General features: G+C 39.2%; 1 protein-coding gene across 3 annotated transcripts in view; it reads left to right on the top strand.

Moving 5' to 3' along the window:
- Positions 1–22,189, top strand: part of TULP4 (TUB like protein 4) — a 156,290-nt gene that overhangs the window by 109,907 nt on the left and 24,194 nt on the right. For all 3 annotated transcript variants that reach the window (XM_082303162.1, XM_082303163.1, XM_082303161.1), the window contains 3 exons: positions 6,879–7,059; positions 9,532–9,666; positions 13,959–14,125. In XM_082303162.1, coding sequence (XP_082159288.1) covers positions 6,879–7,059; positions 9,532–9,666; positions 13,959–14,125 — 483 coding nt within the window. The remainder of the gene's footprint in view (positions 1–6,878; positions 7,060–9,531; positions 9,667–13,958; positions 14,126–22,189) is intronic.

The raw sequence follows: 22,189 nt of genomic DNA, 5'->3' as shown, positions 1-22,189 counted from the left end.
GGAAGATGTGGGAGGAGACTGAAGGAGAAAGCATAAAGAAGGTTTAAATTTTGAAAAAGTGAAGGTCAGTGAATCAAAACATAAAACGAGGCAGCTGCGAATGCAGAGCTGCACAGGGTGAGTTGTTGGTGGCAGCATTGATATAGCCTGGTATGATGGCACCAAGATTTCAGCAGGTGTGTGTGCCAAACAGACACACACACACGAAGGCAAAGAATAAAACAAAATGCTGGAAGGGCAAGGTTTGCCAAGTGCGTAGGAAGAGGAATCCTTCAAACTTTGGAAGTACAACCCTGGAGAACATTAAAAACCAAAAGCAAAAGTTTTTGTGAGCTTATTTGTGGTTTACTTGGTCACAAGACGGTGATAAGCTTTCTGCCCTGGGCTACAAGACTTGTAACTGAGTCTAAGAAAATTAAAAGAGGGTCCTAGAACACGTTAGTTTGAAATGCAGCAAATCCCTCTGACTGGTACATCCAAATATTATGAAAGATCTTGAATGTGCATAACAGCTTCTAGCAGAAATAATCATATCTGTGTCCTTAGTCTTGAAAGGCAACTCTATTTTCCTGCATTACTTTTAGAAAAGGGTTTAGGAACATTCGAGAAACGTGAAAATAAGGTTTACATCTGCACCTCACAACTGGTTTAAGCAAAAATTGAACAGGGAATAGCGAAACACCTGTTACCTTGTCTGAAAATCCTGGGTAGGATGTTTCTTCCAGAGGGAGATCATGATTCATGAGTCTCACAGAAATCTTTGCATGTGTCAGTAAAAATGATGACTAGGAAAAAAAAATAGCCGAAATAGTATATTAAGTTCTGAAAAAGTCAACACATTCCAATGCAAATAGCCCCCCCCTTAGGATTTCCTGACAGAAATACCTGCTTTGGCACTGTGGTGATAAATCCTCTGCATGGAGGAACTGGCAGGTATAGATACCCCAGCAAATTGTACCAATACGTATTGTACTTACTGCATTTGGATGGATTAGCAGGGCAGAGAACTGGCCAGGAATCAATCTACAAAGGGCAAGACTGAGGAGTCAGTTTTCACTTAAAAACAGAGAGTGGGTTCACCTTTGTCACACTCTTTTAAATTATTTTTTATTTTAAAATGCAGCTGCTTAAGATATTTACCCTTGTAGGGCAGCAACACTTACAGATTGCATGCACTTTTAGTTGTATTACTTAGGGCTATAGAATGCTTGAGCATTTCATGTGTAGTAGACCTCAGTTTGCTGGACTGGCCCAGTAAAAATCTTCTAGGACACATCCAAGTCTTTGCTTTTCTAATGTGATCAGTCGCTTTCTGGAAAAACTTTGGTCACTTTGTGCTTCTAGCTGCTACCTGTCCTGTGGGAGAAGGAAGATCTATAACTTGAGAAATTGCTCAGTGGAGTTACAGACAGCTTAGCCACATCTTAGGGAAGATTAGAACACTCAAGATTTCATGACAAATTACATTAATTTTCGGAATGTTTCAGTGTGTCCAGGAATTTAGATGCAATCTATTCATGCACCTTCCTTAGCCCCACAAGGCAAGGTCTATCTGTATGTGAAAATTGGGGTTTTAACAGTCAGATTGTACTAGGATGGAGTTTGCTGGATTCATTTTCAATGCTGTTTTAATTAGTGGAGTCTGTGAGTTGTTTTGCTTTTGTGAGTTGTCAGATGTATGTTTTTTGTAAAAAGTCAGAGAGGATCTCTTAAAAATCCTGAGCCAGCAGGAGTAAAACAGACACATGTTCCTTTTTTAGCATTCTATCATTACAATACTGGCATATCTCACTTTAAAAGAGCTACCCTAAAGTAGCTTCCAATGGCTTAATGTTTCTTCCAGTAGCTATAGCAAATCCAGCTTCTAATGCTTCAACTTCAGCTTCTGTCAAAGGTTTGGTCGTTTCCCTGATGCAGAATGACAGCCCCTGTTCTAAAAATGTATCGATTAGATTTCCGGGGAGTTTTGTTTAACCAGCAACATTCAAAACCTTCAGTGTTAGTACTAAATGTCATGAAGAGAGGCATCTTGTTTTATCAATATCTTTCTGAAACAGTATTGACTGTTTAGTTTGTACAACCAAAACCTGAGATTGGAAATAATTCTGTCTTTTACTCCTCATATGTAAATAGAGTCATTGAATACTTTATAGCTGGGATTGGAGTTATCCTTGGTTATTTTAAAAGTCAAAGTGAGTGTAGTTCTGGAAAGCTTCTTTGACAATGAAGACAGGCAAAGATGCAGGAATGGGCTGTGGCTAGGTTCTCTGCAGATGTAAATCAGCACAGCTTCCTTGGCTTAAGTCTGTAAATCCTAACAATTTAGTTTTCTCAGCTGCTGCATGTTACCAGATGTCGTGAGATGGTAGGATCTCCTCCTTTCCTACTGGGCTGGTGTATTCCAGTTATCATAGAGCTTGAGTGTTGTTACTGTTGATGAGTTCAATTTACTTACATTAAACCAAATTAAATAACAACAAAATGTGTTTTGTGCAAAAAGAGCACCACTGTTAGAAAATTATACTTCTACAAAATAGTGGGCCTCCTGAGCTGGACCTTCAATGTACCAGGTCTTTGGTCACTCCATCGTGGCTTTGTGGATCTCAGTGCTGCCAGACTGCTTTCAGCTGGTCCTTTGTCTCGTCCAGAGCATTACAGCATCATAACAGATCTTACAGGAACTGTGAAGTTCAGCACAACGGATCTGTGTGTAGCAAAGCCACACAACACATTCAGGTTGTCTCTCTTGAGCTGAATTTTCAGCTTCTTGGCTGTTCTAATATTCATCTCCTCGTAAGAGGAATGCTTCAGAGCAGAATACCCCATCTTTTGCTTACCATATGTCTTTTAGAAATTGATGTATTTCAGACTGTTAGTTGAAGGGTCCTTGATATCTTGGGCATTTAAGAGGGTTGCAGTCCTGAATGGTATGTTTCATGGATGACAGTTTAAAAATCTTTAGTTGAAAAACCTATTCATTTACCAAAACTAGGTTGTGAAACTCATCTCAAGTCATCACATAGATTAAAGAGGTCAGCACATTCCAGAGAAGGGTGTTTTTCAGTTATTCAGATTTGTTATAATAGATAGGAATCACCCCAAGCTTGGGTTTTGTGGAGAACTAAGGCACTTGTGTTTCAGAACTGAGCCCAACTTTCAGCTCTTGGTACACTTGGAAAACTGTGTGTGCTATCCCAATGCTGTTTATCATAGTTTTCCCTTCAAAGCACACAACATCTGGACCCTACAGGAGCTCTGCATTTGTGTGACTTTTAATCAGCTACAGCTTCACTGTAGTGTAGGCTTTGTCATGTTTGATGTTTTGTAAAGACATACTGTATTTATGTTGTGGTACTGACTCACACTCGGAATGATTTGGGTGATTTTAGGTATTTGGTTATCAGATTTTCTGCAAGTGGTAATACATGTAAGATCAGTTGTAATAATGAGCAGTGTGAAAGGAGAGGAGATGAGTCAAGAGAAGATCAGAACAAGAGGCCAAAGAACCATTTCAAAATAAGTAGTTGGGGTTTTTTTAAATTACTCTTATTGTCACTTAGCTTTTGTATTCAAGGGTTAACAAACCGCTATAACTTGTTTGTTACCTTTTTCCAACATTCCGTCTGACCACCTAGATCTGCAAACACAGAAAAAATACACAAAAAAATTAATTTGGGCATCTTAAATGTAACTTTTTAGTTTCTCTATTAGATCCTTTAGGGATATCCTGTGGCTCAACCTTTTGTCTGAAGGTTAAGAGAGTTTTATTTGTCAGACATAAGTAGCTGGAGTGTGGCATTTATAACCTGAGTAATGTTATGGATAACACCATTAGAGATTTTTACAGCTTCAGCAGGAGTTCAGCCAGCAGGACTATCAGCCTGATAAATGCTTTCATCTTAAAGGTTGTATTGCTACAATAACCCTGAAACTTAAAGCTGTTCCTTGAAACCTACAGCCTGGCTAAAGAGATGAAGTGTGCCCTCTGATATTTCTAGGTTGCTAAAGAGCTCTCTCAAGTTCCAGTGCAAGAATTAAGATGCTGACATGCAGCTGTTCTGAACTGGAAATTACTGAGTACTTCATAATTTTAAATTATTTGGGGGCAGTGCTACTCAAAAGAATTAGCTTTAGATTGAGATGAGACTGAACCTGTTGAGTGATGAGTCCAAAGATTTTATTCCTACCCAATTATAAAATGTTTCTGCAGGGTTTTAGGAGGCAGACTCTTGTACTGCTGCTTTCAGAAACAATAGAGTTTCACCTCCTCTGTCTAGGTATTTGCAGTTTTAGAACTTTCAGGAGACTAGTAAAAAACTAATCTATAGAGTAGACTGAGAGCAGTGTTAGAAGCTAGCAATGACAACTGGTAGGATTTTGCCTTTGTAAAAGTTTGTTTTGTTGAGATCAGAAAGAGAGTGGCTGTGTTTTGAAAGTGAATAGTGAAAGTGGCTGTGCACTGATCATGTATGTAAAAACAGTTGAAATAATGAACAGTATGAAAGTGATGCCTTAGGTTTTAATTTTTATATTTTTCAAATCCATACTGCCTAGTGTGTAACTCTGAAGTTTCGTGTGGCCTGTTAGCTGCTGTTCTCTCATGCTGGTTAGACATAACAAACCCTCTCTAGGTTTGCTCTTCAAGGACACCTTGATTGTCCCAGGCCCCCCAAAATGTGTAAACTAAAGCCTTGAGAGGAGGAGCAAAGTTGGGGTAATTACATCATTAACTGAAATTGTAATTGGAGAATTAGTTCTGATATGCAAATGGACCAAACTAATAAAAGTGTGAAGAACTCGTGACCCAGGGTCCATCTTGGGTGGAGCCCCTCGTAGGCTTTACACTCTCAAGGTGTGCCTTTGAAGGCCCTTCAAATAAATACCTACTTTTATTCTTGTCTAGCCTCTATTTTCATGTAGCCACTTCAAGGCATCAAAAGGAGATGGGATGATACAAGTGGAAGAAGAATAGAATAAGGGATCATAAGGGAGGATAGTGTGAAATGAACAAAGGTTGAGTTCTTGCTTTTACATCTAGAACGGTAATCTGAGGCTTTTAGAAAACTTCAGCTGCTGTTTTAACCCAGCAACTATTTAACACAGAAATATGTGTAACATGTAGTGATTACAGTTAAGGCAGCCAGATACTGATTTTTTCAATATTTTTGATAATGTGAAACAACTCCATTGTTTTTCTTAAGATTTTAATGACTTATGGGAGTTCTTCTGTTAAATTTCCATTCTAGTTTACAACCTTCGTTATGTTGATCATAGAAAAAATTTTAGTGCTTTTTTTTTTTTTTTGACTAAGACTTAAGAAGCCACACTTCCTTTCTGAAACTTCCAAAAGTGCAATAATGACAAATTGCATAAGTCTGATACAATACACACATTGAATACTGCAAGTCTGACACAGCATCTCAGTTGGAAAATAGAAAAGAAGACCTCTGACAGCAGAGGTCACCAAGGGTGATTGCAGGCTTTGAACCACAATTGTACAGGGAGATTCTAAGTAGGCTATGATTTTTCAGCTTGGGAAAGAGATGACTAGGGAATTAGAGGTCTGTAAAATTCTGACCAATGTTGGGAATGTAAGTAGGGAACAATTATTCTGTGTTTCTTTTGGTGTTAAGAGCCAAGGTTGCCAAATGAAACTATCAATTATCAAGGAAGAGGGATTTTTGTTGTTGTTGTTGTTGAAAGGTACAAGAGTGTGTAGGGGAGATGCCTGCTCAGTGCATCTTTTACTCTTCCCCAAACACTTGACCACTCTGAAAGGTGCGATACAAGGCTAGGTGAATTTCTGATCTGGGCATATATAATTGTTAGAATCTTAAATTTACAAGTACTGGAAATAGGTGGTAGATTGAAGAGCAATTGTAAGATTTGACCTTCCTTTTAGCCTCATTATTAATGCTGGCTAGTTTTCAAGTTGATATGTGCCTTTAGACTTGCTTTAAAATGTATTTGCCTCATACAGAATTATGTGATAACAGCAACAGCCTTGGCTAATGCATTTATTGCTTTAGGATTTATTAGTCTTTATTTCCTGAATTTTTTCTAAAATTCATCAAATGTGCAGGATCTTAACTTTCTTAAAGCCTCAAGAGAGGAAATGTTTATTAAAAAAGAAATTGCAGGTTCCGATCTGTCTGACTTCAGTCTGTGTGATTGGCTATGGAGTTGTTTAAGGGCGAGAAAAACCTTGGATTATCCCATTTTGTGTTTGAAATGGTGGGTGGAAGCTCTTCTCTTCCTGAGTGTGCGGCACATTGCCATCCTCTTGGCCTATGATAATCTACTTCCAGCTGACTGATCATACTGCTTTTGCCTCTTTTCTTTTTGGAAGGCATTCTCCCACCTTCTCCAGCTCATCAACTGAATAACCCGTCCTTCTCTATTCAGCTTTCTATTTCTCACAAGCCATTTGAAATGTCTGCTAGGACCTCACTTTTGTCAGCTGTGCCTTTTCTTTTGATATTGTTATGACTGATGCACACCTTGGTTTCTGCCACCAGGTTTAGGAGTTTTTGTATTATCCAAGAATACTGCAGAATCTGTGGTAGCCTTTCTACCAGCTCACTTTAATTGCAGTAATGATGAAAGTGTAATGTCTCATGTTAAAGTGAATGAAATACATCCACCATGAAACACTACTTGCTCACAAATTTTATGAACTTACCTGTAGATTCTGCTGCTTTAAGTTCATTCTTTAGATTCATCTTTGGTTGCAGTGTCCTATTCTGGCACCATTTCACATCCATGATTGCTTTGCTTTCAGTTAATTCCCAGCGTAGCTAGTTGATTACAAGATGCATTTGAAGGAGGATCCTGTGGCTGACATGTGGTGGGGCTGAGGGCTGTTGTGTTTTTTTCAGGTACTGTTTGGCACTGCTGATGGACAGGTTATCGTCATGGACTGCCATGGCCGAATGCTGGCCCACGTGCTCCTTCACGAGTCAGATGGCATCCTCAACATGTCCTGGAACTACCCCAGCTTCCTGGTGGAGGACAGCAGCGAGAGCGACACGGACTCCGACGACTATTCCCCACCACAAGGTAGGGTTATGTGCACATCCTTCTGTTTCAGCTTTGCAGGTGCTCATGAAGACATCTCAAATTCCAGAGTGTTGTCACGCTGTACAAACCCAGCCGGGTGGCCACAGTTTGGAGCTCTGGTGGAGCAGAGAGCTGGTATGGGAGAATGGGTTTGTTCCCAGCTCTGCCACCAGCCTTGCTGCAGGTCATACCTCATCTGTGCTGCTCTGCCTCCATTTGCACAAATGAGATAACAACACAAAGCTCGATAAGTTTTCAGTGAGGGTGAGCGAAAAACAGTGGATAGGGACATGTCAGGTTTCACTGATAAGCAGATAGGAGGTATTGCAGTGGTTCATGTGTATGAAGGTAGTCAGAATGAAGCCACAGAAGTTAATGCACTATTATATAGATTCATGTGAAAAGACAGCAGTACTAGATGTGGTGTAAAGTGCTATATATTTAGTTTTCTCTCTGTTTCATAGGATTTCTGTAATGGTCATCGTTACAGTCCCATCCTTGATAGTCCTGACATAAAGAGTTCCATAAATACTGTAGAAGGCTCAGAAATGAAGATATTTCCTGCAATTACATGGGGTGGGAGCAGAGTGACTGGAGCTAGCTGGAGTTACTAATTCACATGCTTCAGAGCACATTGCCATTTTGAGAGTCAGGAATAAATCCTTCCCTCTCCTTAAGTCTCAATACAACTCACTTGGTGAAATATTTTGGTTTTAAAGTCTTTGGAAATCATCTGTAGCAAAGGCTTATGAGGCCTAGGTGTCCATGCACAGTCAGTCAAGTAATTACTTCTCATTCAAGTAATGATAATACTTCCTGTCAATGTGGCTGATCAGTTTATAAACTCTAGGTAAGCTGTTCCTTGTGTTCCACTGTATCAAGCCTGAACTAAATTAAGAACTAAGTTAATACAACGGTGATTGTACAGTGAAAATCTTAAATACATAACAGCTAGGAATAACTCTGAATTTGCATCTTGGATCTGAACCTCTGAATTGAGGACTTTTGCAGTTCTAACTCTAATTTGGATTCAGACCAAAAAATCTACCTTTTCCAGTATATGTGTCTATATAATAAGCTTATGTATTTATCAAATATTGAAAGAAGATAATCTGATCACCTGGTAAAATGTTAGCATATTTTAAAACTGAATTTTGTTTTGGCTTTTATGCCTCACTTCTGGTACTGGGTAAGATATCTTACCTTAGAAGGAAAGAAACAAACTTCAGCCTAGCAAGCTCCTAAAGCAAGACAGTCAACAACAATAAATTGGATTTTTTCTGGGTTTTTAGTGTGGTTTTTTTTTAAATACTGAGGTTCCAGTTGGAGGATGGTGAAATTGCAGAGTACACAGATGAGAACTTAAATGATCCAAATGTGTTAGCTTTTTCTGAGTCAGTCAGGGGGTGGGTGGTCTCGTTACAAGCCTACAAGCCTATTTTAATGATTACCCAAACATGATGTGTTTTCTTTAGAGCAGATGCAGCATAAACCTCTCAAAGGTGACAAGCCTTTGACTCACACAGATGTGTAGGAAGGACTAGAAGTTTGTTGGGATTTTCATATTAAATTATATACACACAGAGGTGCTAGTTACTAGATATCTTTCTCCAAAGTGCTTTCTCATCAGCTTTTTTACAAGTCCAGGAAGCAACAGTACTCTTAACCGGTTCTGCCATTTTTGTTGACTGGAAAGATGTTGGCTGGGCCTTGAGAGGCACTTAATCAGGAAAAGGAAACTGTAAACAGAAGGAGTTAAACAGCAAAAGCTACAGATGGCAATACTGGTCATGAAGTATTTGAACGAGGGAATTTTAGTGAATCACTGAAAAACAAGCCCAGAGGAGCAGAGACTTTGCAGAAATGGTTTTTAAAGCCAAGTGTTCCATTTGGGCTCACCTCTGTGGGTGATCCTGTTATGCAGAAAGGCAGGTACCTTTTCATGCTGCTGCCTAGACATTTAGAATGCAGTAATTTGTGAAAGGTCAGTACATTCTCTTAGAAGTTCTTAAAATATCTCTATGTGACTTCAGGAGGAGTCTTTTGCCCAAGCAAAAAGTGTATAGAACAAATCACTTTTAATGTCATTGTATTGTTCATCATGCTGGTTTTCAAGTGGGGTTCCAAGAAAGCCTTCCAAGGCATTGTTTGGGGTTTTTTTGTCACTCTGGGGAGTTGACAGTGGAGAAAGACTGAAAAACACCGCTATGTAACATAATAGTATATGCATAAATCACCGTGGTTATGCTGCAGTAAAACTTGACAAAGTAAAAGCACTGAGGTTTCACAGAAACAGAGAAGCTTAACTAGCTAAACCTGCTTTGCTTGTGCCCACAGATGCTGCAGAAATAAGCAGGTAGAGAGGCTTGAAACAACTCCTGATGGTGGTAGGCTGAAGTACAGTGTGTTTCGGCCTGGATGTGATTATTTTTGGTTGTTTACCTTTTGCTCACTCAGAGCCTCCTTTTGCAGATGGACCAGCTGCGTATCCAGTCCCAGTGCAGAACACCAAGCCACTACTTACTGTCAGCTTCACGTCAGGAGACATCAGTTTAATGAACAATTACGATGACTTGTCTCCTACTATCATCCGCTCAGGGTTGAAAGGTACAAAAAGAAGCCATTTCTTCCCCTTCCTATGCCCTGTTTTTCTTGTATTTTTGATGCTGTGTGCATGGGTTACATTTTTGTGGCTCTTGCTCCTTAACCCAGGAGCCCTCGGCGCTGTTATTGCCGTTTCCAGCAGTGACACCTGCTGGAGGAAGAGCAGCTCTTGGCTGATGGAGTTTTTGTGTTTGAAAAAATGTTTCACAATATATTTGAGATCTTATTTTTATGGCACTTTTGTAGAGCACTTGATGTGTTTTGCAGTTTTCCAGCAGAGTGCATTAATATGTTTATGCTTCTTTGTGTGAATGTCTCTGCTATGTAACACTTTCTTTGCATGTTTAATTTACAAGGTCTTCCATACTTTTGGTAACCTGGTATAAATTACAATGCTGCGTTGGTTCTCACTATTATTGAAAACTTGTTAGAATTATTAATTATCAAGAGGCAAATTACTCTGAGAGAGGAAAAATTTCAGTGATTAATTACTATACATCTTGCTAACGGATATGCATGAATGTTTGTACAATCTGTATTTCATGTAAAATCTTGAATTCACATTGAAATTTTTACTCTTCTTACCTATTAAAAATGTCCTTTACTTTTCCAGCAGTCTCAGTGCAATTTACTGTGCTTTGCCTGCAGAGACATTTTTATTCAATACAGCACATAGGCGCATACTTAAATATAGGTTCCACTGAAGCTTTTTCATCTCCACAGATAAATTAGTTTTAAATTAGATGAAAAGAGAATTAGGCTGTTGGAGCAGACTCTTAGCGGTTCTGAAATAGTGGGATGTTTTTGGTGAAAAGTTGCCCTAACACCAGCCCCATAGTTTTTGGGTGATCTGCCATGTGCAGTAGCCTTAGGAGGTAAAAAATTCACCTTTGAGGTTTCTTTTCCACTCCTTCCTCCATCTGTGCCAACAAAAGAAATGTGTGAGTGACAAAATGCAGATTCATGAGACAACCCTACAATCCAGAAAACTTCATCAGCTGAAAGGATACCAAAAGTGTGGAAAACTGGAGCCAACTTACAGAGGCTATTGTGATAATCACTACTGGGTCTGCTCAGCATTTCTACAGTATTAGAGTAATTGGAGTACTGAGCAGTCTTGAGTTGTCATCTAGTCTCTCTTTCAACTGGAAACAGTAGGAGAAACAAGCCCCATCTTATTCCCTGTTTAGAGTTGCAGGACTCTGTCTTGCTGAGGATGTCTGTCCTGTTTCTCTTTCCCCATTGACTTTCAGTAGTGGAAGAAAAATCCCTTAAGTATGTCACCCTCCTGTAGCAAAATATTGATGTGCTAGATAGGGTAGAAGTATTTTTATTAGTTGTAGACTGGACTACATAGTTTTCATTGGTAGACAAAAATTGTGTGGCATCTTACTGGATTGGGAATGTGTATGAGACAGAGAAACATGATTGGGATATCACTGTCTGTTGTTTTCAGCACTGTACAGTGGAAAGTATTTTACATCTGGTTTTATATAGATGTCCACACTTCTTCTGTCTTCATATTTTTTTTCAAGTGACTCTAAATTTTACTGGCTTCTATCACAGGCAAGAATGCGCAAAACTACCAAGTATGGTCTTCAGTATTGTCTACAAGTTCTTGTTCATGTGTTTGTGTTTAAAATCTCACAGTATTGCTCTGTGATCTCTGCAGCAGATATCCTTGCCTTTATAGGCTGCTGTAGGCTACTAAATGCGTTTTTAAAGCAGGCAAGTATGAAATTATTTCAAGCAGTAACAATATATTATTTTCCATTCTACTAGTTTTTCAGAGCCATCATTTTACTGGGAATATTTCTGTTAAATTGACAGAGGAAAAACTTTGATTACCCAAATAAAAGTTCTTCTTTTCATCCAGCTTGAACAGTCCTGGTAGCTTTTGTCAGTCCTAGTGGAGGTCCTGAACTGTTCAGATGTATCCTTTATTTTTTTTGGGCCTTTTAACTTGGTGATTCTCAGAGCACCGCTACCTGCAGAACTGCTGAGCTGCATCTACTAATTGTACTAGTTAGCCACAACTACTGCCTGCAGAGCTGTTGCACATTTACAGTCCTCTGTGTTCCAGGTTGGCTGGTATACTGCCTGTGGTGGCTGGGAAGTAGTTTTGAAGGGTGACTGATCCACTGATTCTGTTTTAGACCATTAGCCTAGATGAAACCTCCAGCTAATTTTTAATCTCTGTGTTGGTGCTGAGAACCTATTTATCAGTTATTTTGTGTAAAGGTCCAGTAGTCATTGAAAATCCTGTTGGCAGTGGAGGCCTAGCAGTAGAGCCACACTGTCCTGGGAGGATGCTGCAGCCCACATCCACCCCTTTGCTGCCTTTGCAGCAGTCTAGTTGTAGGAGTTTGAGAGAGAGGGAGAAAACTGCTGGACAAAGTAACCACTCCTCTTCCTCTTGGCATGGGGATCAGCTGCAAGTTTTACCTGAAGACATGTATCCAAAGGACACAGCTTTTTCATTATGGTAGTTCTGTAGTTATCCAGTTACCAAAAGTGGAGCTGTTCAGCTTGCCTTGTTTATTTCTAACTTGCCTATATTTTTCCTCTCTGAGAAAGATGAATTAAATCCCATTGTAGGTTACTCAGAGGGGTGAAAACTAAGAGAAAACAAGAGGCATACAATGTCTAGCTGTGGAAAAATTACCTTGAGGAACATGCAGTTTCCCTCTGATATGTACAGAAGCATAATTCCCATAAGAAATATCAGAAAGTTGAAATAATACAAAACCATTTTAAATTGCACATAAAAGTCCCTGAAAATGACAAGTTGACAACTTGAAACAATTTTGAGATCCTTCCTGCCAACTCTCATTTCTCTCCTGCTTCTTCATTTGAAGACAGCTTCTCGCCCACAAGTGTCTTCAAAAGGTTCTTGGCAGATTGAGCATCCCAGAGCACGAAAGTTTTGTCTTTACCTTCACTTTGTCTCAGACAAAATAGCTGCCTTTCACCTCTGGTTTAAGAGTAAAAAGATTTAAAGACTAGCTCAGTATTCCTTGAACATGCAAATCTGCCTTTGAAACACGAGCATAAATGCAAAATACCGGTTTAGAGTTACTCTTGAAGTGTCACAAACAACTAGAGGATATAAGGGTTTGAAATAAGCATCCCCAAATTAAGTTGTGGGCGTCCCTCATCATGAGGTGCCTGTAAGAGAAGTAACTGATATGTATATTCATATCCCTGTATATGAGAGCCTGAGCAGTCCCTGTGTGATTCCAGCAAAGCCCTGCTAAGCAGGTGAGTAGATTTTCACAAGTCAGAATCACAGAATCATTAGGGTTGGAAGGGACCTCTGGGGATCTTCCAGTCCAACCCCCCTGCCAAGGCAGGGTCCTCTAGAACAGGTTACACCGGGACTTGCCTTGGTGGGTTTTTAACGTCTGCAGAGAGGAAGAATCCACAACCTCCCTGGACAGCCTCTTCCAGTGCTCTGCCACCCTCACTGTAAGGAAGTTCTTCCTCACGTTGAGGTGAAAGTTCTTGTGCTTTAGTTTATGGCCATTGCTCCTCATCCTGTTGCTAGGCACCACTGAAAAGAGTCTGGCGCCATCTTCTCGGCACAAACCTTTGAGATATTTATATGCATTGGTAAGGTCCTCTCTCAGCCTGCTCTAGACCAAACAGGCCGAGCTCCTTCAGTCTCTCCTTGTAAGAGAGATTCTCCAGAGCCTTCACCATCTTTGTATGATGGTGGCCAAAGAAAACATATGATATGGAGGCCATATGAATTTATGAACAGAAGTCCAAATCCTTTTAGTTTCATGTTGTACTGTTGTAACTCTAGTTCGAGTTATACTAAAAGTTGTATTGACTGCCAGTGAGAACATGAGGCATTGCCAGATATTCTGCTTTTTTGCCCTATAGGCCTTTCCAGACAAACACTCTTTGCTGCTCTCTTTATCTGCATATTAACTTGATTCCACTTATTTACCCCAAAGCTGTATGTAGGATCTTCCACATCAGTTTCAACATCTCTAGTAAATTCTTGTCCTTATGTGTTTAGGAGCAACTACTGATTACATTCTAGACTCACCACAGAGAAAAAAGAATGTTTTTTACACTTTTTTTTCAATTTACAAAGTAAAGAGTCATTCTCAAAAGTGCGTCTGTGGCATATTTTGTACTATTTCAATGAAAGGATTTAGGTTTCTACGTACTTAAGTAACTTTTGAGAGCATGTTTTATCTGTTCAAGTCACTTTGCAGCATCTGGAAATTCTGTTCCTGTTGTTTGTAATCAGTGATTATTGCAAAGCATCTTTGTGATTTCAGATGTGGTGGTACAGTGGTGCACACAAGGAGACCTGCTTGCAGTAGCAGGCATGGAGAAGCAGAACCAGCTGGTTGACCTCAGCAATGGTTCCCTGTTGAAAAGCGCACTTGTCAAGTTCTACAACGTGCGTGGGGAACATATCTACACTCTGGAGACACCTGTGCAGGTAGGAGGTATTTTTAAAGTCAATTCTTCGTGCTTTGCTGACATGTTTTTCCCACATTAGCTCTTTGGTGTAGCCCTGCAATGTGGGAAAGGTTGCAAGATGTCCCAAATCCATTCTAAAACACAATATAGATAAAAATGCAGTATAAACAATGATTTGTTTGCATTAAGGTAGACATGCAAGACCGCACCTGATTCTAAGGTCCACTGTGCTAGGTATTGTGGAAGTACAAAAGGAGAGAGTCTGTTTCCCAAACTTGCTGGGCCATGAATAGACAGATAGAAAAAGAAAATTCCATTGTTTTATGGATAAGTGACTGAGGAGAAAAAAAACTAAGTAACTTGCTTAATGTTGTAGCAGAGCCAAGAGCTGCACAAAAATATTCCCAGTCCAGTATCATAACTACAAGATTATTCAGTCTTTGTTATTGTAATTTTCTAATGTACAATCAGTTGGTGTTATGCAGTAACCTCAGTCATGTAACTCGCCAAGTAAATGCCAACACATGGTCTGTGAGCTGCTCAGGAGCACAAAATGCTTTATTGGTCTTTGCTGGTATTTCAGAGCCCAGCTGAATGTAATTCTGTGTCACTTTCTGCAGAATAGGGATGTCTCCATTCTGATTTCTGCTGCTAGTAATTAAACTTTATAATAGCTTTGAAATCTAAAAGAGAAGGAAAATGCTGTCGATCTGTTAATTATTTTTAATGATGATACCATGTATTATCATTTTTTTTTTCCAGTACCTTGATCTGGGATGGATGCAAAAGGGTGACATAGTAAACCATCTGCTATGCTTTTGTGTTTGCTTATATTTAGCATTAACCTCTGCTTATTAACCTTAGCACTCTAATTTAGATAGAATTCTTTAGTTGTGTAAAGTGTGAAATAATGGTCTCTAAAGCCAACCTAAATATGTACAGTGACATCTAATGCTGATTTAGGAACCTAAAGGACTTATCCATAAACACAGCTTTATTGTCTTAAACGTAGCCCTTTCAGCAAAGTAGCACAGCCTTTCCTCTCTGGATCAATTCTGAAGAAAACATATTTATATCAGTGTTGCTTTTTCCCAGCCCAGGTAAAAAGCAAACCTTGTTCTGTTACTTCAGTACCAGAATTCAGTGGGTACACATTAGCTGGTGCCAGGCTGTGAAATCCCACTGTGGTTTGAGCATCAGAACCCACCAGATGAGGTTGCCTGAAGGTACGCGTGTGTGCGGGCTCTTCCCTCGCTGCTTTGTTCCTGATAAATCTCAAATTCTCCCTTCATTTAAGTACTTTCATCTCCTCTAGTTCTCCACATATAAATTCAACTTCTTTTCATGTTTTCAGCTCTTCTCCTTTCTCCTCTACTTAACCAGCTGGGAGAAAGCATATATTGTGGCTGATGTGGGGGCTAATTATTCTGCCATTATGTGAGTGCTCACAGGACAGCTGAGAGGGCAGACAGAACAGGTGACTGCCAAGTTTGTACTGCAGTATTTCTAATAGTGGAAGTAGTAACATAAGCCTCTCTGCTCTTTCCAGCTGCTTTTTTTGTTGGGAATAGCAGTATTTTAATGTAATGGAGATTTCTTCCCCCTTTGTCAACTGCAGACTAAAAGCCAACAACTTGAGAAGTTGTAAGCCAGCTCGGAAGTGAAGGATGAGGATGGTCAGGGAGCGGCAACCACCACTTAATAACAGAATCAAGGAGTCTCATTTCCTTTGGAAATCAGTATAAAAATAACATTCAAACTGATATATTTATGTTTATTAAAAAACTGTGTGCATAAACCTACCTAAAATTAGAGCCACCCCTCTTCTCTTATTAGTCAGTGTTCAGTCTCTTTATTTGGTGCGTTTAAATTCATATTTACTCAGCTGCAGGAGGAAGTGAGGGAAGAACACCTGTATCTGCTCATGTGGACTTTATTCTCCCATGTATTTTAATGCTGGTCTAGCAGTATTACCAGCTAGATGACAGGTATGCTAGAACATTGTTAAGTATTTAGTTTATTGAAAAAAACAGATAAAAACCACTGTTGCAAAAAAATTGCTAGTAACTTCTGTTATGCTGTGCTTCTGCTCCAAAGATGTATGTGCAAAGATGACAGAGTGAGTCAGTGGTCCCAGTAATTTGTCTCATGACAAATTCATCAGAGTAAATTAATTAGTTTTCTATACCATGGCAGTCAGCCTTGTAATGGGATTTTATAAAATTCATCACTGGTTACTGGACTAAAAAAAATCAAGGAAAACAAAAGAATTTCCTCATTTTGAACTCTTCTGCTAAAACTTTCTTATGAAGAAGCAAATGTGTGACTGGAAAAGCACATTTATTATACATAAGTGTTGTTCTGAATACAAAAGCCATAAAATATAAAACAACCATGAACATAAAAAATAGTAGACTAAGGTAAAAAACTGATTTTCCATGTGGTCCTCTATCCCAGTTCTTTGACAAAGCAGATGTCTGAAAATTTTATCTGTAAAATATACTGAACTGTTTTTGTTTCTGCTGTTTGTCTGTCCCATCTTCAGTAGGATATTCAGGAAACAGATTTTATTGTTTATAACAAAATTCCATCTAAAACTGACAGGATTTATATGCAGCTTGGCTGGAATGTTACTGAACATAAAGTCACTGCAAACCCCAGTGGTAGAATAGATTTGGGAGCTGCAGGTAACTCATCTTGATGATGACTGTTGTCATGGATCCCTTCGAGATGTTTTATATGCTGCCTTCTCCTCCAGCTTTAGTGTGGTTTTGGCATCCTCTGTCTCGTTTGATTAACTCTCTTAAGCTTTTACCTTCACTGTAGGAATTTATCGTTCCTAAACCTAGTTTGCTGACTATAAAACCCTAGATAGGGAAATCACACTTGTTTAGAAGTATCGAAATAAAAGCAGTAGCTTTGCTTGAAAAACAATGTTCATAAACAGAGCGGGAGAGTTGGCATAGTGTAGCAGTGGCTCCCGTTCCTGGCTCTGGGGCTTCAGCCTGGCATCCTGCAAGGATGTGACTGCAGAATATAGTGGAAAGAGCTGAAAAAGCAACGGTAAGGGCTGGTCAAATGTTGAACTGAATTTTACACAGAGAGCATATCTTAAGGGCTGGTCATCAGCTGATGACTATTCAAGAACATACTATCAATTTCTGTGAAATTTACCTCTTACTACACCCATCCTTGTATACACCACGAACACCAATGTGAGGCACCAAAAGTATGCCTGTTTTTTCATGGTCCTGCTTTTTCATCATTTAAAAATGTGATTGCAACAGCAGGTTGCCCTGCTAGTCATAATGTTTTTATTGGAAAAATGTTAATTTCTTACATTGTTTGTTAAGTCCTCACAACCCTTCCCTAACATCAAGCAGGGATGAGAATAATCAACTCATTTAAGACTGTTTTATAGTCTTGCTAAAATTGTTTACCAAATGCTGCAGCCCAGTTCTGTCACTTTAGAAGTTCCCACCTAATGTGCAGACAGGTCTTTATTATAGCAACTAACTGCTGTCACTTCTGATTGGAAACAGCTGCTTCATATCTTCCTATATCCTGAACTTTAAACAGGAGTCTCCCACAGGATCACTTCAAAATTACCTGACTGCCAACTTTAACAAACTTGTGAATTTTTTCTTTCTAATGGTTCAAAGTTGTGTCTTATATTTTGGCCCCTTCTTCAGTTTTTATGATTTTTTTGTATGTCCCAGGGAGGACCAGGGGAACAAGAACACAGAAGTTGCAATGCAGATCTCCTCTATACACCTTTAATTCTACAGTAAATTTACATTAGCTTATGATTTTATATCACTGTGTAACTGGTGTGAGGACAGATTAAATCTCGAGTACAGTGAAGGACGATGAGAATGAACTAAGCTTCACATGTGGTATAGACAAGATTAAATGTAAAAAACCTGTGTTTATCAGTGTAATATTTTTAAACCTAATTCAAAGGGGTGTACCAAAGACTAAATCTTTATAGAAGAAATTTCCAGAAGTCTTTGAGAAGACAACCCACTTGCTATTGACCTACTGCTGTCAGCATTTCACAAACGGCTTCTCTGCTGGAAATGTCCCAGCATTTAAATGAATATATTTAAGATTATATGATCCTGCAGAAACCCGGTAGTTCTGTAAAGACTAGAGAAGGAAGGTGCAATTTTAGGTTTAATTCAGATCAGAAAGAAGAGGGTGCTTTTTATGTTATTCAGCTGAGCAAACCTTGCTTACTTTTCTTCATTTATTTCACATGGTATATTCAGGTTTGTTGCATCTGAATTAATGTTGCCTTTAATTTATATTGCCTGAAATCAATTTTATTTAGTTGATATAGGATGACAACAAAGCTTCAAGAAGAGTTTATTTTCTTAAAAAAATAAAGGAAAAAAAGCAACAGTTTAGAACTAACTGATGAAACTTGCTTTAGGATAGCAATAAAGACCTTGGTGTTCTTTATATAGGCCATAGGATCATCTCTGCTGCAGAAATGGATTTTGGACAGCACTGGAAAATGAAGACACTTTTGTAAGGAAATCTTTCTATTAAAATGGAGTCTTGTTCTGTTGACTTCTTAAAAAAATACTGTAGAAATAGAGAGGATATAAGAAACACCTGCAAATCAAATAAGAGTTTATTACATCAAAAATCATATCAGGCCATAACAGTGTGATTTCTCACCATTTTTCATCATCAGTTCCTAGCAGTTAATATTTTTCCCACTGTAAATATGAGGAGCAGAAGAATGAAGGAGTGTTAGCCATCCATGAATGCTGTGGCAGTACAGAGGTGTGCACACACAACTCACAAGAGCCAGGTGGGCACTGCAGCCATTGCACCTTTCAGCTTGGCTCTGAGGGGGAAGAGTGTGCATCTCCACATCAGCAGTCTGGAGTGAGAGCAAGCAGGCAGTGTACTTACTCATGCATATCCTTACACTGGATAGATACTATTTTGCAGTTGTGTTCTTTCTCCTGAGAAAAGTCCTGTTAGTTCCTGGGCTTTCTGCCCTGGAATACTATTTTTATTTCATTACCAGCGGGAGTCCCAGTGCCAGTAAACAAGGGATTAGTTCAAGCAGCAGGCAGACCCCATGGCTCAGGATTTCTGAGCTCAAGGCAGGCAGCAAGAATCAGCTAGAACAGTGTTTTCATTGACTGAACTGCATACAAGTGATGGAATGTATATGAATTGTGTTCTCTTCTCTAAGAGAGATAGTAGAGTGACTTATAAGAAGCAACCACAGAGCTTTGAGCAGGAATATCCGTTCCTGCACACTTTTCTAAGTGGAATCAACATCCCAGCTGGAGGTACAGATTTGAGTAGCTGTAGCTCACTTTCAAGCCCACTTGGAAAGAAATGGCAAAAGAGCTCCTTGTTGGCCACCTGTTAAGATGTGTTTTCAGTCAGTATTTCTCCTGATAAAGCATCTTTTTTTTTTGTCTTTTAGCCAATGACTTTTAATACATAACTGTCATAGAGCTGCATGTTTGTATTTAAACCCTGGAATTCATTCAGGTATTTACAGGTTATGCTGATATTTTTCAAAACCTGATGGTTTTTTAATATGCAAAGTGAGATTAGAAATTCTCATGTTATATTTGTAGCTGCATTTCTTTGTTCCTAGCAGAAAAAAAACCCCAACTGTGCAAACATGGAAAATAAAATTCTCCTGTTCTAGAGTCTGCTTGTTCATTTTGTAACAGGTGCAATTTGGGTACAACAACTTTTGTCCTTCCTTGTTTTGCTAAAACAGTGCAAATAAGTGGATGCTTTATGAGGAGCAATACTTTTGTGTTGGTTGTTGGAGGTCAATGTTTTTTCTCAGTAGAGTTTGAAAAGAAATCTGTGGCCAGCTTGTAACTGACTTGCTGCAGTAATTGATTCATATCCCTTGTCCAGCAAGGGAAAGAGTAGGAAGCATAGTTACTGAAAAATATTATTGGAGCAGTACTTTAAAGGTCAGGTCAGATCTGGCATTTGGGTGATCTTTTATTTCTCCAAGCCTGTAATGACAGGCTAATTTTCCCTGAAGCTCATCTGAAGTCTTAGCCCTTCACTGTAAATTAAGTGTTGCTGAATACTAGGCTGGGGGAGCACCGAGGGTCTGACCATTTCAGAGAAAAGAAGGCAAGGTGTGTCTGGTGGCGTGGTGCAAGTACACTTTGTTGAGGTTGAAAATATTAAAACATACGAGGTGTGTGGGGAGAATAATTGTACAAATGGAAGAGCAGAAATATCATTATTTACAAACAGTACAGCACTTGTAAGTATTGTGTGTGTTTGTTTAAACATGCACTCACATATTGTTTGCACATTCATAAACAGAATATAAGAGCATCACACGTTGAGAAGTTTAGAGGGTGACTGAACTGTGGTTTCCTGTTGGAAAACTGTAGTGAAGTTTTCAACTTCTGACTTTCTACTCTTTGGAGCTCTACAGTGTTATGTTGCCAGAGGTCCCACCCCATGTTTCAAAGCTTCTGAAAAACCTTTGCCTTGAGACCGTGTTAAAGATTGCAAAGGTTCTTGCACTGGTACTGTCTGCACCTCCAACATTCTCTGCATGCAGCAGTAACCTGAGGAAAGAGGTGATTTTATTTGATTCTATTTGGATGAAGAATGTCCTACCTGAGTGTGATATATTGGGTTATAATAGCTGCAACACTAGACATCATGTCTGGGTGTGCTGTATTGGATTATGATAGCTGGGATATTAGACTTCTCTTCTGCCATTAAAGCCTATCCAATAAATAAACATTTATGTGCCAAGTCACATACTTGTTTGTTCCCTCACTGTGTTTATAGGTAAGCTGCAGTTGAGGCAAGGTGAACAGCAGTATGCAGTTTGGATCCCACAGTAATGATCAGGTAGATAGTTCTGCCCATGCTGGGATTCAGCCCTTGGGGAAAATCAGGGTCATTTCTACTAGCTCTGTTCTCAGGCTGTCATATAGTAGATGTGGCAGGTACCTACCTTGTGCCAGTGCCTTTTCAATTGTATTTTTTTTGTAAGCAGCTTGAACTGTCTCATTGCTGCCAGACAGTGCGAGGGCCGAGCCACACTCACAAATCATGAAAATACCAATCAGTTGGGGATACTTCATGTGATCTCTCATCAAATTTTAGGCTGTATCCCACAGATTATGGTTATGACAAGCCATGTAGAATTATTGATGCTACACAAAGGATTTCTCAATTCTTTTGAAGTTCTCCACTACAAAATGCATTTAGCAATTACTGTGAAAATCACAAGGTTCACATGTTGCTGCTTTCTATTTGCATATCAGTCAGCCTGAAGATTTGTGCCTTCATGGAGGTGTGTGTGTGGTATTGCCTAGATGTAATTAAAATGAAGCTCCTTCATTCCTCCTACTTTAAAAACAGTATTTTTCTTGAAATTTAAATCTAGGATAAGGTGACATAATAGGGAAGATTTCTTCTGTGAAAAAGTTTTTCATCCAAAGCTTTATCTTGATGATAAACATTGAAATAGTGCTGTGCCAGCTGCATTCTGCTTCATATCAGTCACATAAAAACATCTCTTCCCAGTTTCTCGCCTTTAAGCATCTTGAATTTGTAAATGGAAGGGAAGCTTTTTCCCCTGACTAGATGAGTAACTTCTGGGCTGATCTAACCCTGCGCTCTGGGTACCATACTGCTAATAGAGGAGTGAATAAAGGCTATTATTGGTGGTGCTTTAACCCACCAATCTTCTTGCTTGATGCATCTTGTGAAAAGCTATTCCAAAGATACCCTGACCTTTCAATAAATACAGTTCATAATTTAGATGAAAAACATGTTTGCTTAAACTTTTGAGTGTCACAGATTGTGAAAACAAGGAAGACCTTCACAGAAAGGAGTAAATCTTTTGTGGTTCACTGATCTCAGCCTGCTGTATCGTATTCTTCATGGAGTTAGTTTCATCTTCACTCCGTGTTGTTTATTTGCACAGATGGGATTGAAATACCACAGGGTATGTGTATATAAGCAAATAGAGGTGCTTTGTAACACAAAAAGCAAGAGATGACAGGTGGATGCAAGTAACCCTTAAGAAGGGCAGAGGTAATGATGACAG

This window comes from Coloeus monedula (assembly GCF_965178545.1).
Source record: "Coloeus monedula genome assembly, chromosome: 2".
Lineage (NCBI taxonomy): Eukaryota > Metazoa > Chordata > Aves > Passeriformes > Corvidae > Coloeus > Coloeus monedula.
This window is presented reverse-complemented; position numbering and strand designations above follow the sequence as displayed.